Source organism: Macrotis lagotis, chromosome 3, assembly GCF_037893015.1.
Source record: "Macrotis lagotis isolate mMagLag1 chromosome 3, bilby.v1.9.chrom.fasta, whole genome shotgun sequence".
Classification (NCBI taxonomy): domain Eukaryota; kingdom Metazoa; phylum Chordata; class Mammalia; order Peramelemorphia; family Peramelidae; genus Macrotis; species Macrotis lagotis.
In genome coordinates, this window is record NC_133660.1 from 243651617 (window position 1) to 243673172 (window position 21556).

Consider the following 21556-nt stretch of genomic DNA (forward strand, 5'->3'; position numbering starts at 1 on the left):
TTGCTTTTTAAAGCATTCTTCTCCTCAATAATTTTTTGAACTGTTTTATCCATTTGACCTAAGCTGGTTTTTAGCATGCTATTTTCTTCAGCATTTTTTTGGATTTCCTTGACTAAGCTGCTGACTTCATTTTCATGTTTTTCCTGCATTTCTCTCATTTCTTTTCCCAGTTTTTCTTCCAACTCCCTCATTTGATTTTCAAAGTCTTTTTTGAGCTCTGTCATAGCCTGAGCCCAATTTCTGTTTTTCTTGGAGTCTTTATATGCAAGAGCTTGTGCTTCCTCCTCTTCAGACTGAGTATTTTGATCCTTCTTGGGCTCATTTGCAAAATATTTCTCAATAGTCTTCCTTTTGTTTCTCTGCTTGCTCATTTTCCCAGCTCGGGCCTGGTTTTGGGGTGCTTCCTGAGCTTTTGGGACACTCCCACAAGGGTCTCAGTGTGTGAGGCTCTATCCTCCCTCCTGGTCTGTGAATGACCAAAAGCATCCCCCTCTGCCACGGGGCTGAGGTAGGGGGGCCCTGCTGCTCTATGGGGAGGCATATACTGTGATCAGTATCTAAATGTGGTCAGAGCCCCAGAGTCCTGTTCCAGAGGCATAGGACAGAGCTCTGCAGTCACTCTTCACTCCCCTCCCTCAGTTCAATGGGCTCATGCCCTGGAGGCTCTTGCTCAAGGGCTCCACCTGCTTCTGTTTCCTGGATCAGGGCTGGGGAAACACCAAGCTGCTTGCTGTGTGCCCTGAGGGCTGGGCTCCACATGCTCGCTCTGGCAGAGGTCCCCCGCTGTTCCCCCACTTTGTGCCTGGTGCTCCCTGGGGTGCAGCTCAGGAGACTCCCCCGCTGCTGTGAGCCGAGGCTCCCAGCACCCGGGGGCTGCCTCCAGGAGGCTGAAGTTCTTTCACTCTGGTGGGCCACCCCTCCGACCCCGGGGAGCAGAGCCTTTCTGCTCTTTTCCAGGTTAACTTGAGTAGGAGAACTGCCTTACTGGGTCCCTTTGTGGGTTCTGTCTCTTGAAAGTTTAGTTAGAGTCCTTAGCTTATGAGGTTTATCAGAGAGCTCCTAAGACTTGATCCCTTCTTGTAGCCATCTTGGCTCCGCCCCTAGAATTTTCTTTTGACCTTTCTGATTATATTCTCATTCAGTATTGTTTATTATCTTAGAATTCCTGAATCAGAGGTTCTTACTATTGGAAAGAACCTCGAAGTTTAGCCCAATCTTTTCCTGTACAAGGTTGCCTTGTACAACATTCTCCCAATATTCATCTGATACTCTTTGCTTGATGAACTCCAGGAATGGGACACTTGCTGGACCAGAAGCTCTGCCTAATGTTCTAATATTATGAGAATTTACACTCCCCAATTTGTGGAAGTCATTCTGTTCTGCCCATGCCTGACCAGAGCATGCCTATTAAATTTTAAGCATTCTAGAGGGAAAGAGTTTTACAAATCTCTAGGAGATTTTTGTTAATCTGCAAACATTTAATTGTATTAAGGGTTCTCTTAGGAATTGAAAATGATAGATGGCATTGTGTTTGTCCTTAAATAGCCTACCAGTCAGGGGGGAGGGGAGGGGAGGGGTGTATGACAAAAAATGAATATATGAATAAATTAGAGAATAATTGTAAGGCATTCATTAATAGGAGAGTGATTTGCAGGTAGTATTCTGATATAGGTTTGGGCTAATGTTTTTCTACAGTGGGAGTAAAGATCAATTGTTTTCACTCATGGCTTTTATGTGACCATCCTCAGTTAACCTTATTGCAGTTGACCTTATTGAAATTGTCTGACTAGCTCCTTCCATACTTATGGTTAGGAATGAGCTTTTTGTGGCAAAAGCATTTCTTGTAAAACTCAGTAAATATTTATCTTTACAGTTTTTGGTTTCATTTCACTGTTTAAATGAGGCTATATCATGTACAAATATAGTACAAATATTGACTAAGTCCATTAATTCTAATGCAACATAAAATATAAGAGCACAAGAAAATACAGAACGTTGTTCTATGAAAGGAAAGCTCATTTATGACTGAGAGGATCAGATAAAGATTTGAGGTAGACCTTGGAGGATGGGGAGAATAATAACAGAAGACATTTATGTAGTATTGTAAAGTTTACAAAGTACTCTTCCTTCAGTATTTTATTTGATCTTCATTCCAGTCCTGTGAGGTAGATACTACAAGTTGTTATTATCTCCATTTTACAGATGAGGTTCAGATCAGTTCAATGACTTGCCTATTGTCACATAGCTTTTGATCTTGGAGGTAAGGTTTATACCAAAGTCTCTCATGACTCCACAGATCCAGCACTTTTTCCAGTGCAACACACTTGCCTTTGTAAAATTTCAACTGCGAGAGTTTGGGGCATGCTGGGGGAATGCCATTCTGGATATGTTTAATCAAAGGATACCTCAGGATTGGTCCAAAGGATGACAAGTAGATCAGTGTAATGTATTTGAAAGCAATTAATGTGAGAAAGATGAAAAGGCACCAAAACTATGATGGAACTTGAATACTAAGCTAAGAAATTTTAGCTTAACTCAGGATATAGTAGGGAGCCATTGAAAGGTTTTGAGCAGTGATTTGTGCTTAGAAAAAGTCATTCTGGGGGCAGCTAGGTGGTGCAGTGGATAAAGCACTGGCCCTGGAGTCATGAGTACCTGGGTTCAAATCGGGTCTCAGACACTTAATAATTACCTAGCTTTGTGGCCTTGGGCAAGCCACTTAACCCCATCTGCCTTGCAAAAAAAAAAAAAACCTTTAAAAAAAGTCATTTTGATTGTGTTAAGGATGAATTGCAGCAGAAATAGATGGGGTGGGAAGATTAATTATGTGCTGTGGTAGGCCCATCCTCTACTAGAATGACAACATTAGTAAAAAGAAAAAGAAAAAAAAGGATTCAGTTTTCAAAGATAGACTTAATAAGACTTGGTGACTAATTGGATATAGGACATCAGAGAAATAAGATTTAAAGATGACACTGAAGCCTCACGCATTGGTGGTAACATTCACTCAATCCTTTGAAATTTATTTTTGGATATATCATCTAATCTGTACCTCTTGGCAGTTATCTATCATTCTTTCTCCACCTGAACTTGATCACTTTTCCTTATGGACTTAGTTACACATATTATATATTTATGTATATCCCTCAAACACCTTGGACTTCCCAGTCCTCATTTTCCTCAACTTCCATTTCCTTCTTCTTCATTGATCTTAACCACTTACAGGAGTGGTCACATCCTTGAACTCACCATCACTTACAAGTTCCATCGTCATGACCAAGAATTCTGAAATCCCTTTCTGACCACAACCTCTTATCTTTCCACCACTCTCTGTTCTTCCTTCTTTCTGACTCCATTCTTTGTTCTTACCATATTCTCTGTTCTTCCTTCTTACTGACTCCATTCTTTGTCCTTATTATGTGCTGTATTCCTTTGTTGCTCTGTACATCCCTTATTGTTTTCCCAGGCCATTACCCCTGCTGTAATTTCATTTAGTTAAAATGGTTCAGCTACATTTTACCATTACCTTTATATTTCTTGCTCCATTTTCGTTTTGTTCCTGAGTTTGAGAAACTTCCCTTGGCAAAATTGCCATCACCACCTGCTTCCTCCATTTTAACTCAAGTAAGTGTGGTTACTTTTACTTTGTGGTTAACTCAAGTAAGTGTGGTCCACTACAAATTTATTTTATCTACTTTCTTTCTTGTCCTCACTGTCATAAGGCAATCTTTTTGCTCTTCCTTAGTTGATGAGTATAACACTAACTACAAAGGCTATTCTAAAGCTCTTCTCAAACCCTTTTAACTTTCCTTCTTAGCAGAAGACCTGGCCTCCTCCTTTACTGGGAAAATAGAGATCATTTCCCATAACCTCACATTTCTCCTCTTTTTTCCTTCATCACAAAACTCTTTGATATTATCTCCCACTCACTGTCTCTTGTTTTTCTATAGCCTCCAATGAAGATGTAATTCTCTTCAACAAACCTTATACCCTTAATGTCATTCTCTTCCTATTTACCCCCCCCCCCCCACACTTCTACTAAGCTATGGGCTCTCCTTATCAATAGATTATTGTCTACAAACAGGTCTTTCCTGTGCTTATAAAAACGAAACAAGCATAAAATAACTTCAGTTGATTCTATTGTTCTTTTAAGTTGTTATTTTATATCTCCCTCACCCCCTTTCATAACCAAAATCCTTTAAAAAGCTATTTTACATATTGCTTCTATTTTGCTCTTTTCACTGCTCAATCTCTTGAAGTTTTTTTTTGTTTTTTTTTTTGGCAAGGCAGTGGGGTTAAGTGACTTGCCCAAGGTCACACAACTAGATAATTATTAAGAGTCAGAGAACAGATTTGAACTCAGATCCTTCTGACTCCAGGGTTAGTGCTCTATTCACTGTGTCATCTAGTTGCCCTTCACTGCACCATCTAGCTGTCCAAAGTTTTGTTTCTAACCTCATCACTGATCTCAAATTGCTTGATCAAAGTTCATGATGTATTTTTAATTATCATATTCTTTGTCCTTTTCTTATTTCTCATCTTAACTGTGGTTTTGCATTGGACATAATTCATTGATCTAACCTGGCTAGTCACTTTTCAAGTCCTCTTTGCTGAGTCATCATTCATCCCTTATACCTAACCATAGATGTCCCCAAAGACTCTATCCTACCCTCCTGCCCTCCTCAGTTCAACTCCATATATCTTCCTTCAATGGAGGGATCAGTCCTCCCTCATGGGTTCAGTTACTGTTTCTATGTAGGTGACTCCCATATCTCAGTATGGGGCCTATAATCTTCCTCCTGAGCTGTTATCCCTTATCAATTTCTATCTCACCCCTAAGCTATTACCTATTGAACATTTAAAAGTGGATGACTTACAGGCAACATAACATACTATACAAAACAGAACTCATTATCTTTTCTCCAGAACTAGCTCTTCTTCCTAATTTTCTTAGTTAGACAATGACACTATCCTTCCATTCACCCAAGTTCATAGACATGAAATTAACCATGACTCTCAATATGCTTCCCATTTCCCCTACCAAATTAGTTGCCATATCTTTGTGATTTTATCTCTACAACATGACTTGTATCTCACAACTCCACCCAAGTCAGGTCTTGCTTCTTGCCTGGACAAAACCAACAACAGCATAACAGTAATAATTCACATTTATATGGCTCTTTAAGATTTGCAAAATGGGGAGAGGCTAGGTGGTGCAGTGGATAGAGCACCGGCCCTGGAGTCAGGAGTACCTGAGTTCACATCCAGTCTCAGACACTTAAAAATTACCTAGCTGTGTGGCCTTGGGCAAGCCATTTAACCCCATTTGCCTTGCAAAAAAAAAAAGAAACCTAAAAAAAATTTGCAAAATGCTTTACACAACCCTTATGAGGTTGATACTATTATTCCCATTTTACTGATGTTGAAACAGGCTAAGAAATTAAGGAATTTGCTTATCAGAAATCATTAGAAAGTATATGAGGCTTAAAATCAAACCTTTATAAATCCAGGTTCAGTGCTCTCTACACTTTACCACACTGCCTCATGATTTAAATCTCTCCTTTCAATCCACCATGCAAGTGCCAATATTTAGGGATTGGGAGCTAGGTCAGGAAGAAATGATGGTATGTACACTGATATGTATGGTGCAAGGGAGGGAATAATAGATTCAAAGAAAAGAATTTAACAGAATGATCAAGGCAGTGTGAGGAGGGAAGGCCAAGTGGAAGTGGCACCTGATATAAACTTGGAAAAAATCTGAAAAAGAGATGAAGTAGGAGAAAGAGGAATATTCTAGGGATGGGAAATAGCTTGTGTAAAAGCTTAGAAGTAGGAGGAGATATGTTCATTTAAGATAATAGTTTTGCAGTTTTCAAGGTCTACATTAGAATGGTGCCTAGCTTTCTTAAAGATAATTCAGATTGATTTTAAGGATATCTTAAAGTTAAAGACTCTCATGAAAGACTTAAAGACTCATCATTAAAAAGTAATGCCAGTTGCGTGCTAGCAGACTTAAGAACCTAAGGCTAGTATCTACTAGACTTTCAATCCATACCCAATGGAAACATATTTGAATATTGTTATAATATTGAGAATTCCTTTGATGTAATGAAAGGTCTAGAAAATCAATATCATGAGTAGAGTAACCTTTTTGGATCCTATATAATCCTTTCTTCTCCTCCCCAATCCCTAGCACCAACAACCTCTCCCTTTAGAATCTTAAGTTGGTACCTGTTTATAAGACAATATCTAGGTTTTATTTTCATGTACAGATTTGAATGCCTCATTTGGCAGAAGGAAGCACTAAGGCACACTAAGTATTCTTTACCTAATCTGTAAAGGAGATTTCATTTTCCCCACAATTTTTGTCCTCTCCAAGGAATTGATCAGCTCTAGTTTAGAATAACTGCACATTTAGACAATGTGGTTTAAAAAGCCAAATTTATGTCCTTAGTCCCAACTTTTTCTTCCACCAAATGTTCTAATAAAATTGTTGACTAGTAGCAAAAATTAGCAGGATTGATTCTTTATTCATCTTCTTTCCTCTTTGCTACCCTCTCAATGAATCTAGAAGTCATATAGCAGAAAAGAAAAAACAGCAAAGGACATGGATAATCAGTAAATTGGTTTAGGAAAAAATTGATTTGAATTGCCTTTTTTCTTAATAACCAAATTAGCCATTCCTGTAGTGTTTCTGCCAAAGGCATTCAGGACAGAAACTTTTTTTTTAGACGTGCTTTTAGATTAATTTAATAAATCTAAGCTGAAGCTAACTGTAAAGATATTTTTAATTCAGACCATTAGCATATTTTTGTAATGATTTATGCATTATGTGATTTTATATTAATAAATGAAAAAATATTTATTAAGCACTGATTGTTTGCCAAGCACTGGGGATTATTGACAGAATTAAGAAATGTAAAAGATTTTTCCCTAGGAGATATGTCTAAGACTTCAAAATACTAATTAATTCACTATCCTAGATATCATGTTTATTTGGTTGATTATGCCTGCTTTTGATGACTTTATGACCCTTTGCATTGTAAATCTTCAGTGCAGGAATCACAGTCATGGCTCCCATTGGTCTCCAGGATTTGGTCATCGAAACATTTCTGTACAAGAAAACAGAGAACCAACCAAGGAAAAAGAAGCTTTGCCTCTTATAGAGGACACTAGTAACTGTGACATTGTGAAAGCTACCCAGTAAGTCCTCTACAATTCTATATCCTTGGGTTAAATTTTATTGATATACTACTGTATGTGCTATGTTATCCAGTGCAGTTCTTAACATTGTTTTGCTACTTTAATCTTAATGTTAACAATAACATTAAGGAAATATAAAAGAATGCTACATTTAAGTCAACAAAGAACATTTAACATCTGAGAATTCCTTTATTTGGATATATAGCCAGTCTTCATAAAAGTAACCTGAATAAATATGACCCTAACTATACTAACAAAAACCTTTGTACATAGTAAGCATTCAATAAATACTTGTTGATTGATCTAGAAACTGAAGATACATTTAATATTCATTAATGGGACATATCATCATATCAGAAATGATAGTACTTCATAAGTTAATCTGTGAATTGAATGTGCTATCAAAGTGCTAATAATGCCTTTCTTTATATGAATGAATTAAAATGCTAAAAGAAATTTATAAGGACAATGAGTAAATTAAAAAATGTGGTTATCACAAAAATTCTTCTGGTACTGACCAAAAATGAAAAAATGAGTGAAATGAATATAGCTCTGGACATAGAACAAAATAGATTTGGGAAAATTGGAGAATAGATTCAACTGTAGAGACTTGTCAGTCTTCCTGAAATATTATCCAACTGGTCCTTGTTAGCCTTAAAGGGTTATAGATTTAATTTGGTGCCAGTGGTTTTAGATAATAGGCAGTAGGCCTGGGATGAAGGACTTAACATTTTGTTAACAACTTTGGCCTCCAGAAGGAAAGAACACTTAAAGAAAAAGAAGCCATAGACAACTTGGCAGAGTGATTTATAAAGACAAGTAATGATTGATTGAGGAAGAGAAATAAACATTTAAGGAAGAGAATTCCCTCAAAGAATTTGGTTACCAAGAAAATTGTGTAAAAATTCATTGAAAAGATGTTGGAAAAAAAGTTTTCCAACAAATTTGTAAGAGCCACTAGAATAACAATAGCATAGCTATTAGGAACTTCCAGAGTGGTTCAAAAAGAGCAATCAAAGATTGCAAAAGTGTCACAAAATCATAGAACCTAAAAATTAGGAGGGATTTCCAGTGGTCATCTAGTTCAACTCATGTGTGAAGAGAATCTCTCTCATTACATAACCAAAATTGGTATTCTGGTCTCTACTTGAAGATTTTCAAAGTGGAAGAACCCATTTTTCCAGGCAGCCCATTATACTTTTGGGTAACTTTAGTTGTTGAAAAATTTTTTTTTTTCCCTGAGAGTGAATCTGAATTTGCTTTTGCAGCAGATCTGTAATTTCATCTCTGTGAACATTCTACCAAGGGTTGTAAATCACAAATCTTGTACAACTTGGTGGGTTGTCTTTCTGTATTGCTGTGGCCAAAAGATTGATTGTCCAACTGGCCAGTCTTTTGGAGATTATCTCCCAGACTTTGCATTCCATTAGCACAGCCTTTGTTCACATAATTACAGAACTGGAAGGGATCCCAAAGACCAGCACCTGATTAAGAATAACAATAATCATTCAGTCCCTTCCCAAAGATCTCCCTCTCACCACCTATGGTATTCCATGCCACCCAGGAAAGCTCTAGCTGTTAGATAATTTCTCCCTCCTTCAAAGTCAGACTTGCAAGCCCCACCTACTGCTCCTAACTCTGCCCTCTCTGTTCTATGTGACAAACCCCCAAATATTCAGATAGCTATCTAGCTCATGCCCTTGGTAAGTTCTGTCTTCTCCAGACTCATGTCTCTAGTGTTGAAGCATTAGAGTAGAACTTTAATAGAAAACTTAAAATTGATTGCAGGGAAAACAGAAGTATTTCTTTTTCAGCAAAATCTCTTGTGTACCATATTTCAATCTTGTTATTACATAAAATTATAGATCATTTCTGGTTAACCCTGACCAGAGGACTTGCTAACCTAGCATTATTTGTTCTGAAACAGGATCTGGAGCAAATCAGCATAAGCTTCGGCTATGAAACTCATCAACTTGTGCTATTCAAACTTGTCATCTTACCTTGATTTGTAATTACCACATTATTCAGCTGCTAAAAATACAAACCTTTTGAAAGGAGACATTTTAGTGTCTGGATTTTTTAAATCATGCCCAGTGACATAGATTTGAATATTTCCTTATTTTAGATATGGGATATTTGAGCGATGCAAGGAATTGATAGAAGCTGGATATGATGTCAGACAACCGGACAAAGAAAACGTGTCTCTTTTACACTGGGCTGCTATAAACAACAGACTGGATCTTGTAAAGTAAGATTGGGCAACTGTGTTTCATAATTGTCTCTGTTTCTTTGTTGATGATTATTTTCCTTTTTATTTCTTGTTTTCCTTGTGTAGATTTTTTCCTCTCTTTTTTAAGCATACGTTTGAATGATAACCCATTTTTTTATACTTCTCTGTAAATGATTTTGGGTCTCAGAAATTTTTATTTATCATCATTTCCCTGAGATTGTGAATTTTAACAGGATGTTAATTAAATTGATGTGAATATAAAGACAAAATTTGCATACTAAAAATGCAAAATCTTTAAAACAACAGGCAAAAATGCCTTTCGTGGACAATCAAAAAACTTGAATTTAATTTAGTTGTGGTCTAAATGCTTTATGTTTAGGAGACGTGATCAGAATAGGAGAATTTTGAATTGCCATTTAAATAAAATTTTAAAATATTACTTTTTCATGCTTCTGCTTACTCATGATCCTTTTTATTTATTTACTGTACATATTTTACTATTCTGTCATTTACCTGATATAAGTTTAGGATAAGTTCTCATTGGCACCGTAATCTTTTTAAAAATTAGGTAACTATTTTAAAAATGTTACACTCTTGAACAAATATCTGGAAATTTCTTTAAGTGCATTTTTTGATGATCTTTTAACAATTCAGGAACCTTTTCTTATTTCCCATCCTTCTTGAAACTGCAGCTTGTAACTCTGTCAGAAACTTTTTCCTCTTTGAGTTCTCTTGATATCACTGTCTCTTCATTTCCTTCTTACATGATTGACTTCTTTTTAGTTGTTTTAACTGGATCATCACTATTTCCACTTACTGTGAATGTTGTACCCAAGGGACCACTCCTTTGTTCTCCCTTCCTCTGCCCTTTCTTCCACATCATCTGCTAGGTGGCACAGTGTTGTAGCACTGGCCTTGAAGTCAGGAGGATAAGAGTTCAAAACCAGCCTTAGATATTTGACACTTACTAGCTGTTTGGCCTTGGGCAAATCACTTAACCCTGGATTGCCTCATATAGAAGGCTATCTAATCATCCTGATTCATATCTGGCCATTGGATCCCGATGACTCTGGAGGGAAAAAATGAGATATGTGACTTATAGCAACCCTCAGTCAAATCCAATTCAAGTGCTTATCATGACATTACCTCCTTGATATCTTGGTCTTTTTCAAGAATGAAATATAAACAACAACATCATCATCATCATCATCCTCATCCTCATCATCAGCTACCTGTTGGATAACACTAAATAGCTATCACTTAGGCATTCCAAACTCAACACTTCCATAATGGCATTCATTTTATCTTTGCTACCCAAACATCTCCCTTCCTAACATTTCTATTGAAGGCATGACCATCATCCAGTCACAAAAGAGTCCTTGTTGGTGCTTTACCTCCCTCTACCTTTTATATCCTATTACTTGACAGGTCTTTTCATTTCCACCAACATAATGCCTTTTATAACCTTCTTCTTTTCTACACTTAACACTACATCTACTCTTTTATCACCTCTCATTAGCTTATTGCAATCTCCCTGTTTCCAGTCTTTTCCCTTTTTGACACATTCTCCCCATGGTTTGTATTCTAAAGCAGATTTCCATGTGTAAGAAAGTCCAGTTTACCACAGTGACTCTTTCTGGTCTCCAGGTGAAACTTCACAGTCTGACTCAACCAGATTCCAGGTTCATTATACAGTACTCTCCTACATACACCCTGATCACCATCAGACTCATCTGCTTCTTGTTCTGTACACTATAGTCCTTTCAGTCTGGAACATTTTCAGAGCTTTATAAGTATTGACTCTTTTAGTAAAAGACACCTATCTTCATATCTCTATTTTCTTGTTCCTCACCCTCTCCCCAATTACTCTGTGTCTATTCTATATATAGTTTGTAATTATATTTCTGTGTATATCTTGTCTCCATTCAATAGAATGCAAATTCCTGAGGGTAGGGTTGTTTTTTATTTTTGTTTTTATACTTAATACCATCCAAAATACCTGTTGCATAATAGCTGTTTAATAGTTCCTTGTTGCATATTACCATAAATGTGAGATGTAACAGTAAAGGAATGTGACAAGTTTCCATGTGTCACATTAAATTAATCAGTCTTATTTTTAATAAACTATCTTATAAAACATCAAATCCATTTTAGAAAGATTTATTTTATCTAATTTTAAGGAAAGAGTTTTTATAATTTTGTCTCAAATAAGACAAGAGCACTCTATTTAAACTTTTTGAAAAACTTTCCAACTTTGTACTACTTTGAAAGTTGCACAAATAAGGAATTGAATTCTCTATTGAAAGAGATTATACAATCTTTTTTTTGTTGTTGTCATTATGTTAAGATTTCATCATTTGTGACACTAATACATAGAATGAATTGTTTTAGGCATGAAGCTTTTGAAGGCTGAAGTGGCTAGCAAGAACATGCAGAGAACAATAGTCAAATGTATAGGAGGAAAGTTATAACTGAAGAGTAATTGTAACCTAGGTCCTTAGTTACCAGGCAAGAATATTTTACTTGGAATAGGCCAAGACACTAGGATGAATCTTTTTTCAAAGTTCCATCAAACTGAAAATGTGTTTTCTTTTTGCATAATTCTTCTTATGAATTTTGGATTTTAATAGATTTGTGTGTTTTCCTGAACAGGTTTTATATTTCAAAAGGTGCTGTTGTAGATCAGTTGGGTGGGGACTTAAATTCAACCCCTCTTCATTGGGCCATCAGGTAAGAATTTCTAATGGTGAGCTCATATTTATATATATTTTTTAAAGTTTTTAAGCTCTTTGCTCATAACAAGTCTGTGAGTTAAGATTTGCAAATATTATCTCTACCATATGGTTGAGAACACTTGGGCTCAGACTGGTGGCACCATTATCCAGGATCACCCAGTGAGTTGGTATGACTGAGATTTGACTTGAAACTGATAAATGCTGTTCAGGTTACTTAGGTCTGTCCAGGCATTCTAAGAAGTTTTAATGATGTTTTTTCCATGTTTCCTTAAGGTCTCTTAGAGATATTAGTCCCTCTGTTATAATGTAGTAGTATTCAGTTATGATTGTAATAATCAAATGTATGTCATTAAACTTTGTTTCCATAATTAGGATAAATGTTTTGAATGATTATTCATGAGATATAGAATGACATCATGCACAGAGAACTAGCAAGACCTGAGTTAAGTTTTTGCTTCTGATACATATTGTCTATGTCTCCCTGGGCCAGTATTTAAACATCTTAGTGCTCTATGCAATTTTCTTAGACTTTAAGGTGGGGATAAGGCATTGATTGACTTTCACTGGGGAAAGGGAGTTTTCTCATTGGAGCACTCCCTATAACAATGAGATCCTTGGTCTAGTTCCTATCCCTATATTAATTACAAAGGTGAATTGCTAGTTCTATAAACTATGGACCTCACTCAGAGTAGTCATTGGATGATGTCCTTTGGAAAACAGCTTGATCCACAAATCAGACTTGAGGCATATCCTGATAAGCTTAATAGTAGACTGAATTGTCCCAAATGGTTTGATACTTGTCAGAGAATAGACAAATCAATATAAAATACTAAGCAGTTAAAGTATGGGTTAATTGGTTCCCACTCAGTGCTATAATTTAAAAGTCACACTTCTGCCCTTCTTATTTTCCTTTTGCCACCTCATTGTCTGTGAAAATTAATTTTAAATGAAAAATTTTTTGAAGTCAAAGTAGTTTAAGAATAATGTATTTTTCCTATATCAAAGAACTTGAAGACATTGGGTTAGATATAAGTAGCAATCTGCAAATACTTGTAAGGAATGGCTAGCATTAATAAACCCCAGCTCTATATCTTTCTACAGTGCCATTTGGCCATCTGGTTCATCAACAACTCAATTGGTCAGTGCTAGTTTTCAACTCTGTTATGTTAACAAATCTTCTCCCAAAGTCCTGTTGTTTACCTCATTGTGGTCTGTGAATGATCCCAGATCCACAAAGGTCACATGGGCAGAGCATAAATTTTGATGGGTTTCTTTCCATATTTGAAAGACTTTGAGTATGAATGTGAGGAGATACTGTATTTGTCTGCCACTCACAAATTTGTTGTTGTTGTTCACTCATTTTTCAGTAATGTCTGCCTCTGACCCCATTTGGGGTTTTCCTTGAGAAATATTGGGGTGGTTTTCCATTCCTTTTCCTTCTCATTTTGCAGATAATCAAACTGAGTTAAACAAGGTTAAGTATCTTCCTCAGGGTCATATAGCTAATAAGTATGTGAGGCCAGATTTGAACTCAGGAAGATGAGTCTTCCTGACTCCAGGCTTGACACTGAGTCACCTAGCTTTCCTGATCATAAATTAGTCAGGCTGGAGTTCAGAGAACTCATCACTGGATTGGTTACAGGTTAATGATTTTTTTGTCAATGGTAACTCTGAAAGAAAATCTACTGAATCTGGTAGGAGTTGCAGTTTATGTCATTTGAGGGTGTACCAACATAGGCCATTGAAATTACTACTCATTGAACCAATGATGTACATCAGCAGTTACAGCCACCTTCTTTTTAAGTATCTTTCCACTCTTACAAAATAGGCCACTTTAATCTAGTTTGATACATTGGACAGAGCATCGGACATGGAGTCAGTAATCTTCAATTCAGATTGTACTATAGACTCTGTATTAACTGAATGAATCTGGGCAAGTCATATAACCTCTCATCTTTTGTTGCTTCATTCATAAGATAGGGGTAATAATTGAACTACCTCACAGGGTTGTTTTGAGAATCAAATTATTGTTACCTACTTTAATTTCATTTATTAAATCTGAATAAAAATTTTTTGGATCCTAATTCTAACATTCAGTGTGTTAGCGTTTCTTCCATTTCCATATAATTCACAAGTTTAATCTGCATATATGTTTATCTCAGGTATTAATTAAAATATTGAACAGCATAGGACCAAAAACAAACGTTGTTATACTCTACTAGAAACATCTTTCATTAGATCATAGATCTGGAAGGGATTCAAGATGTCATTTAGTTCAAACTTTTCATTTTATACTTGAAGAAATCAAGGCTCACAAGTGTTAAATGACTTCTCTAAGATCACACAGGTAGTAAATAATAATAATACTGGGGTCTGAAGTCAAAGTCATCTGACTCCAAATCTGGTATTCTTTGAACATTGATCACTTTCCAAATTGAATCAACTTCAAGCCCATGCATTCTTCATCCATCTATCTTGTTCAGAAGGATCTCATGAGAGATGTCAAATGCCATGACCTAGAACTCATACTGACAATCTACATATATTTAGAAGAACTGACTGTCATAGGCAAAACCCTCCTCCATTTCTTTTGTGGCACCGCTAGATCATCAGTTCCTCACCTGCCTATAAACCGATCCTATGTATATGAATTTACTGTTACCTTTAATGTGTCCACAGGGAAGAAAACAACTTTTCATGTATATCTAATCTACTGGTTTATCTGTTTCTCAATTAAATCCATCATGGCTCAGATAAAGTGGTTCAAGTTAACATCTGCTTTTTTCTTCCATATTGTAAAATTCAACAATATTTTTTTCCTGTTGTCCTTTACAGACAAGGACATTTACCTATGGTAATATTGTTGCTACAATGTGGTGCAGATCCGGCACTCATTGATGGAGAAGGATTTAGTGGTATACATCTGGCTGTATTATTTCAGCATATGCCAGTCATAGCATATCTCATCTCAAAGGGTCAGGTATGTTTTTGAAATGTTCTTATGTTTCATCTGTTCTAAATTGGAAATTTCTAATTATTAATCAATTTTTAAAAATAAGATTTAAAGTTCAACCACAAAAGATCCAATCTTATGCCTCACCTAGATGCTCAGGTGACCCAGAGTTCTCAAAACCATGAGAACAATTCAAAAGTCCATTAAGTTCTGCTAAGCTGGAAAGGCTTTGGATATGGTCCCAGTGACAAATTCTGTATGTTCCTTGAGGACAGCTTAGCCAAATGTGGAATGGCTCATTACTAGCTGATTGGTTATTAGGTAAGGGACTTTATGGCCATGGCGATCCATAAAACAAACATTTCAAATGGCCCTCATTCCGATTCCATAATATGAAGGAAAATAAGTATTAAATATCACACAGTTTTTATGTAGTATCTTTGTTTAATAGATAATGTAATGGTAGAATTCTATTGAAATAAACTATATCTACTTTAATATTCTTGCTGTAATTAGTAGATATAAAGTAGTTATGACAGATAAAAGGACAGTTCACAGTTTCTTATCAGAGAAGTAAATAATAGTGTTGTTAGGATTGACTTTATCATAACTGTAGAGGGAATAGGAACCATTTTATGAGCTTTTTGGTCATGCTCCCAAGAAAGATTAGCAGATGGACCAAACATGAGAATACCAGTAGGTTATGGCCCATACCTGTTACAGACCATAAAGCAGAAAATTCTATGAAGAATTTGATAAAGTCTTCCAAATTGAGTCCAATCTAGGCAGTGATTTTTAATGGCATCAGAGTAAAGGTGGACATAGGAAAGGAAAGATGAAAAGTCTATAGTAAAAATGAAAAAGTCAAAAAGCTTGTTTATATGCTACTTAAGAACTTCCTGCCTATTTTAACTTGAATACTAAATAGGAAGATGTTGGCTATAGTGAACATGTTCAATGATTGAAAAAAGTTATGTCTTAATGGACAGGAAATAGCTATTTACTATTATGAAAAAGTTATCTATTTGTGAGCAGTCAGGTCATTGACAAAGAGAAAAAGTCAAATTCAAAACATAAATTAAAGGATGAAAATGGGAAAGCAATAATATATGCAATTATAACAGCACTAATATGACTGAAAAATGGGAGGACAAAAGAAGATATAAAAATCTATGAGATTCCTTACATAAGTTTTAAGTGATACAAAATCGTTGCTGTCACAAGAAGACCCTGGTAATCACCTTTAAAAAATGTGAACATCTTGCCAAGGAATTTATGTAGTAGTTCAGACTGATATTAGGTTAATGTAAAAACTCATTTGCCAAAATGGAGGAAGATAACAAGATGTGGAACAATATTAACCCCAAAATAGAGAAAAGCAGTTGACAGGAAAATAGCCACCAGAAATCTTGGAGTGAGACTGTCAAGCTAGAATATCCTGAGATTTTTGATAGATGAAATTGGAAGGAGGACAATAAATAGACATGGCATGAAACAAATCACCGAGACAGAGGGACTAAATTTGAACTATACCACTTTAACAGCCAATTGAAAAAGTGGTAATGACATAAGATGAAGTTGGAAAAAATGGATAAATTTGATTTTGACTCAAAAGGAATCAGCACTTCATGTGGCGGCACAAGTTTAAAGACATTTGGAATTTGGTTTTTAAATTATCTTAAAAGTGATGATAATCCAAAAGAAAGGAGCCTACTTTGTTTCATTTGTTTCTCTATAGATGGTGAAGTTCCCCAAATGTTCTTGTTTGTAGATGGAATTGTGCTGATTTGTTCAAGCTCCAGAAAAATGCCGAACTCAGAAAGACATTTATAATGAACAATCCCTAACATTTGTTCATTAGAAATATCTTCCTGAAGTTCATATAAACATATCTGTGTGTGTGTGTGTGTGTGTGTATGTGTATACACACACACACATAGATATATTTAAGACAGGCACTCCTGATTGACCACAAGTATGGCCCAGAGTTGAATAGGAGAATGAGAGTGCATTAGTTTGCTTCTGTTAAACTTCAAAGTTCTTTATAAGACTTCCCATGAAAGCCAACACCTACATTTTTAATATTCTCCCACTGCTGCATTATGATGGTTAGACATGGAATTTTACTACCTTTGAAGAATTAAAAATAAATAACACACTGAAGGCAATGGGCAGATGCATGGTAGGTGTGCAAAAGAGAAAAAATTATAACTAATGAGAAACTCTAAAGAAGTAGTAGAAGATATCATCAAGGAATTGTATAATAAAAAGAGTAGATGGACTGGTCATGTTGCAAGAACAAAGAATGATAGATGAACAGGCAGAGTGCTCCACTGGTAGCTTCACAATGTCAAGAGAAAGTAAGGAAAATCTCTAGCACAAAGGGTGATACCCCTGTGGTAAATTGATGGAATAACTTGGACAGGAGTCATTCGGATGTGGTGGGCATGGATAAATTGCAATCTGCATCATTAAAGGAGATCAGGAATTGATGAGGACACAGATTCTTTGAGTATCATTACTAAAAATAGGTGATCAATAAAAGAAATACAACTTTGTACTTATTGACTTACTTTCTCATCTTTATAAAATTCTTATGAGAATGGCCAGTTTATGCATTTAATTTATATTTGATGAATGCATAAGAAGACAAAAGACAGTTTTATAGACAGTTTTCTATAGCAGTTTCTATCTTTGCAATTACTGTACTGTTTGGGAGGTGTGGAAGATATAAGATCTTGCTAAACCTACTTGTTTCCTAATCCCCCCCCCAAAATGGACATAGTAGAACATAATGCAACCTGAAAGGCTGCAGACAAGATGTATAAACATGTATGTTAAAGTCATCCATGTCTCTGTAACAGAAACAATTTCCATGATCACTTTGTTCTGTTATCAGCTGAGTATCATCAACAAGCAAAGTATAAAACAGGGATTTTGTGTAGGATATGTGTTCGTTAAGATGATCTAAATAGAATCAAATTTTCTTTCCAGTGGATGTTTCCCAAGTGTTCCTGTTTGCAGAATACAGTACTCTAACTGCATCAAGCCTTCCAGAGCCATCTTAATGAGCTATCACTCTAGAGATATTGGCCTGGTCATTCATACTGTGAAGCTAAAGAGAATGAAAAACATAGAATGAACAGATTGTCACATGAAGTTTAGGGGAAGCCATTTAGTTAATCCATCATCATCATCATTAGATGAAGAGATATAAAATCTTAGACACAGTGAGCTGGTTCCACAGTTAAATAAGAGAGGTCAGGCTAAATTATGTTTGAGAAATTTTACAGCCTTTCCAAAATTACTTCCTCTTGTACAAGCCTGTCTTTTTTGTGACACCAATATTTTCTCATTGATCCCCTATGGCTGTGAATTAGAAGGCACCAAACTCAGAAGAAACAGAATTATGATTGACCCACAGAGAAAATGAAAAAGATAGATGATGCCTGTAAAAAGATCCATCTTATATTACCAATGATTACTTATATGTCAAATTGAGTGTAAAAAAGACTATCAAAATATATAAGAAGAAAGCATGAGATTATGAGTCCATTGTAAAAGAAATAAGAGATAATCAATGGACAATCTGAATGCCTCACTAATATCTACAAATGTTTAAACATATACATACACACACACAAAAGCACATATACATATACACAAATACTCCCAAGAGAGGATTTATCAGGAATCTTGAATAAGGATTCTCAAGCTTATATACCATTGATGGATTGTGATCTAAGTGATGGAATAACTACATGCTTTGATGAGGCAAATAATCTTTTAAAGTATGAAAGTTTTCATTGATTCTTAAAATAGCTACACTAAGCATTGGTTAATCATTAAGCATCATATTTCTGTCTACTCTATTTAGGCATAAAGTTAAGATCTGACTCTAACTACATTCAAGCCTATGATAGTTTTCCATGTGAACCCAGCAATTTCCATTGCATCTTTAAAACATCTTCAGTGTCTGAGTTTTCTTTCAGTGACATGTAAAAAATGTTAGTACAGCCCATGAATTAAGCCATCATCTGTGTAGTAGATAAAAAACCAATTTGAATTCACATTTCTCACATATAATCAAAAATAATTCTGCAAAAGATGACTTACTTGCCCAATGGGCAACCATTTGTATGCAATATGATAGGTTAAATAGAGGATAATGGAAGTGGGTGGTTTCCCTTTCAACTATGTCTTCCCAGGAAATACTTTCTGGTGAGAAAACAATTTACATGCCAATAGACTTGGAAAACATGTTTGCACAAATGCTATCAAAATGATTGCAGTTGGTTTAAACAAGCACTTTCCATCAGTTTGAGCTAATTGAAGTAGAATAATTATAACCTCTTGAGTCATAAATTAGAAAGGAGTAGGAGTAATAAATTCTTCCATATCCTTCCCTTTGGTTGTCTTCATATAAGGTGTTTCAGAAGTTTAGTGCAGGTTTAAACTATTGAAGCTCCAGATTTTGGGGACACCTTGTATATTGAGTTCTTCAAAACACATATAACCTTTATCAATTCAAGGGTTTTTTTTTTTTTACTGACTCTGTTGTACGTGATTGTATATAGCATATCTCAGAATCTCAGAACCTCAGATTTGGAAGGAGCCTTCAGAGGCCATTATACATCTTTGAAGTAGTAAAGTTTATTTGAAAAGTTCCCTTCCTGAATAAGTACTTTCTCTTTAACACCCTACATAAGTAGTACTTCTAGCTGTCTGAAGTCGGTATATGAGGGGAACCCAGTGCATCTTATGGTTCTTTGAATAGATTTGGACTCATTACTGGTAAAGCTACTATTTGTAAAATCCTAGTCCAGATTATAGAAAAATAGTTTTGATGATTGCTACTTCTAGTTCTTATTTATGATAAACATTATTTGTATATATTGCAAAGAGTGACATCATTTTCCTTTTTTCAGCTTTCTTCCTATCTCATTTTCACAAAGGACTAATCATACATGATTTCCTTTTAAAATATTAGTATAAAAGCCATTTTTAGCCTAAGTAATATGAAATATGGGATTAATTGAAATGCTCTTTGAACTATCTTCTCAACGATGTTCCTGGATAATGGGTTAAAAACCATTCATATTCCAGAAAGGACAATGGTCAATGTTGGAAGGGATGTGGGATATCTGATACTAATACATTGTTGGTGGAGCTGTGAACTACTGGGTCTGTACCCTGAAGAGATGATGAAAAACGGTAAAGACATCACTTGGACAGAAATATTCATAGCAGCCCTGTTGGTGGTGGCAAAGAATTGGAAATTAAGTAAATGTCCTTCAATTGGGGAATGGCTTAACAAACTGTAGTATATGTATGTCATGGAACACTATTGTTCTATTAGAAACAGGAGCAATGGGAATTCAGGGAAGCCTAGAAGGATTTGCATGAATTGATGCTGAGTGAGATGAGCAGGACCAGAAAAACATTGTACACGCTAACAAGATGGGAGTGATGATCAATTTTAATGGATTTGCTCATTTCAAAAGTGCAACAATCAAGGACAATTCTGGGGTATCTGTGATGGAGAATACCATCTGTATCCAGAGAAAGAATTGTGGAGTTTGAACAAAGACCAAAGATTATTACCTTTAATTTAGGGGGAAAAAACCTGTTATCTCACTATGTAATTCTACTATCTCTTATATGTTATTTTTCTTCCTTAAGGATATGATTTCTCTCTCATCACATTCAACTTAGATCAGTGTATACCATGGAAACATTGTAAAGACTAACAGACTGCCTTCTGTGGGGGGAGGGAGGGAAGGAAGATTAGGGGGAAAATTGTAAACTCAAAATAAATAAAATCTTTAAAACAAAGCATTCATAAAGGTAACTCTAACCTCATATTTGCATGTCTTATTTGAAACATTTACTCACTAAAGTCATCCTCTGATGCCTTATGATATAAAAGAAATCTGGGCTCTTGAAAACTAGACTAATAGAGTTCAAGTTTTGCCACTTTGTTAAGCGACAGAGACTTGTGTTTAACTCCAGTATTGGACTGGCTGTTTGTTGTCCAAGGATGTCCCAGGGAGTCCAGGGATCCCAGAGATTACTCTTCAACCCCATAGAGGGAATGAAAGACTATATGAATGAAAGAATGAAAAGTTGTTTATTATGTGACATGCCACTATGCTAAGTGCTGAAGATACAAATACTTAAGCAAGGACAATCCCTATCCTTAAGGAACATAAAATATAGCAAGATAACCCATATTAAAAAGTGTTAGCCAGGGAGGGATATTTTGGTTTGAAAATTATAGGGCAAGTGATTAGAGCCATAGGACAATCAACCTAGATAAAGTCAGTGATCAAGGCATCCACCAGTGAGAACACTGAATCTCCACAGTGAGAGTTCCAGGCATTAAAGGGTTAAGTCCTAAGGTTTGGGTTTCTGGTATAGGCAGCTTGGAGTCTA

General features: G+C 35.7%; 1 protein-coding gene across 1 annotated transcript in view; it reads left to right on the forward strand.

Annotated features, from left to right (window-relative positions):
- The window catches only part of ZDHHC13 (zDHHC palmitoyltransferase 13), a 70922-nt gene that overhangs the window by 16992 nt on the left and 32374 nt on the right, over positions 1 to 21556 (forward strand). The window contains exons 2-5 of the mRNA XM_074230356.1: positions 7055 to 7203; positions 9329 to 9451; positions 12086 to 12163; positions 15004 to 15148. Of these exons, the coding sequence (XP_074086457.1) occupies positions 7055 to 7203; positions 9329 to 9451; positions 12086 to 12163; positions 15004 to 15148 (495 nt within the window). The remainder of the gene's footprint in view (positions 1 to 7054; positions 7204 to 9328; positions 9452 to 12085; positions 12164 to 15003; positions 15149 to 21556) is intronic.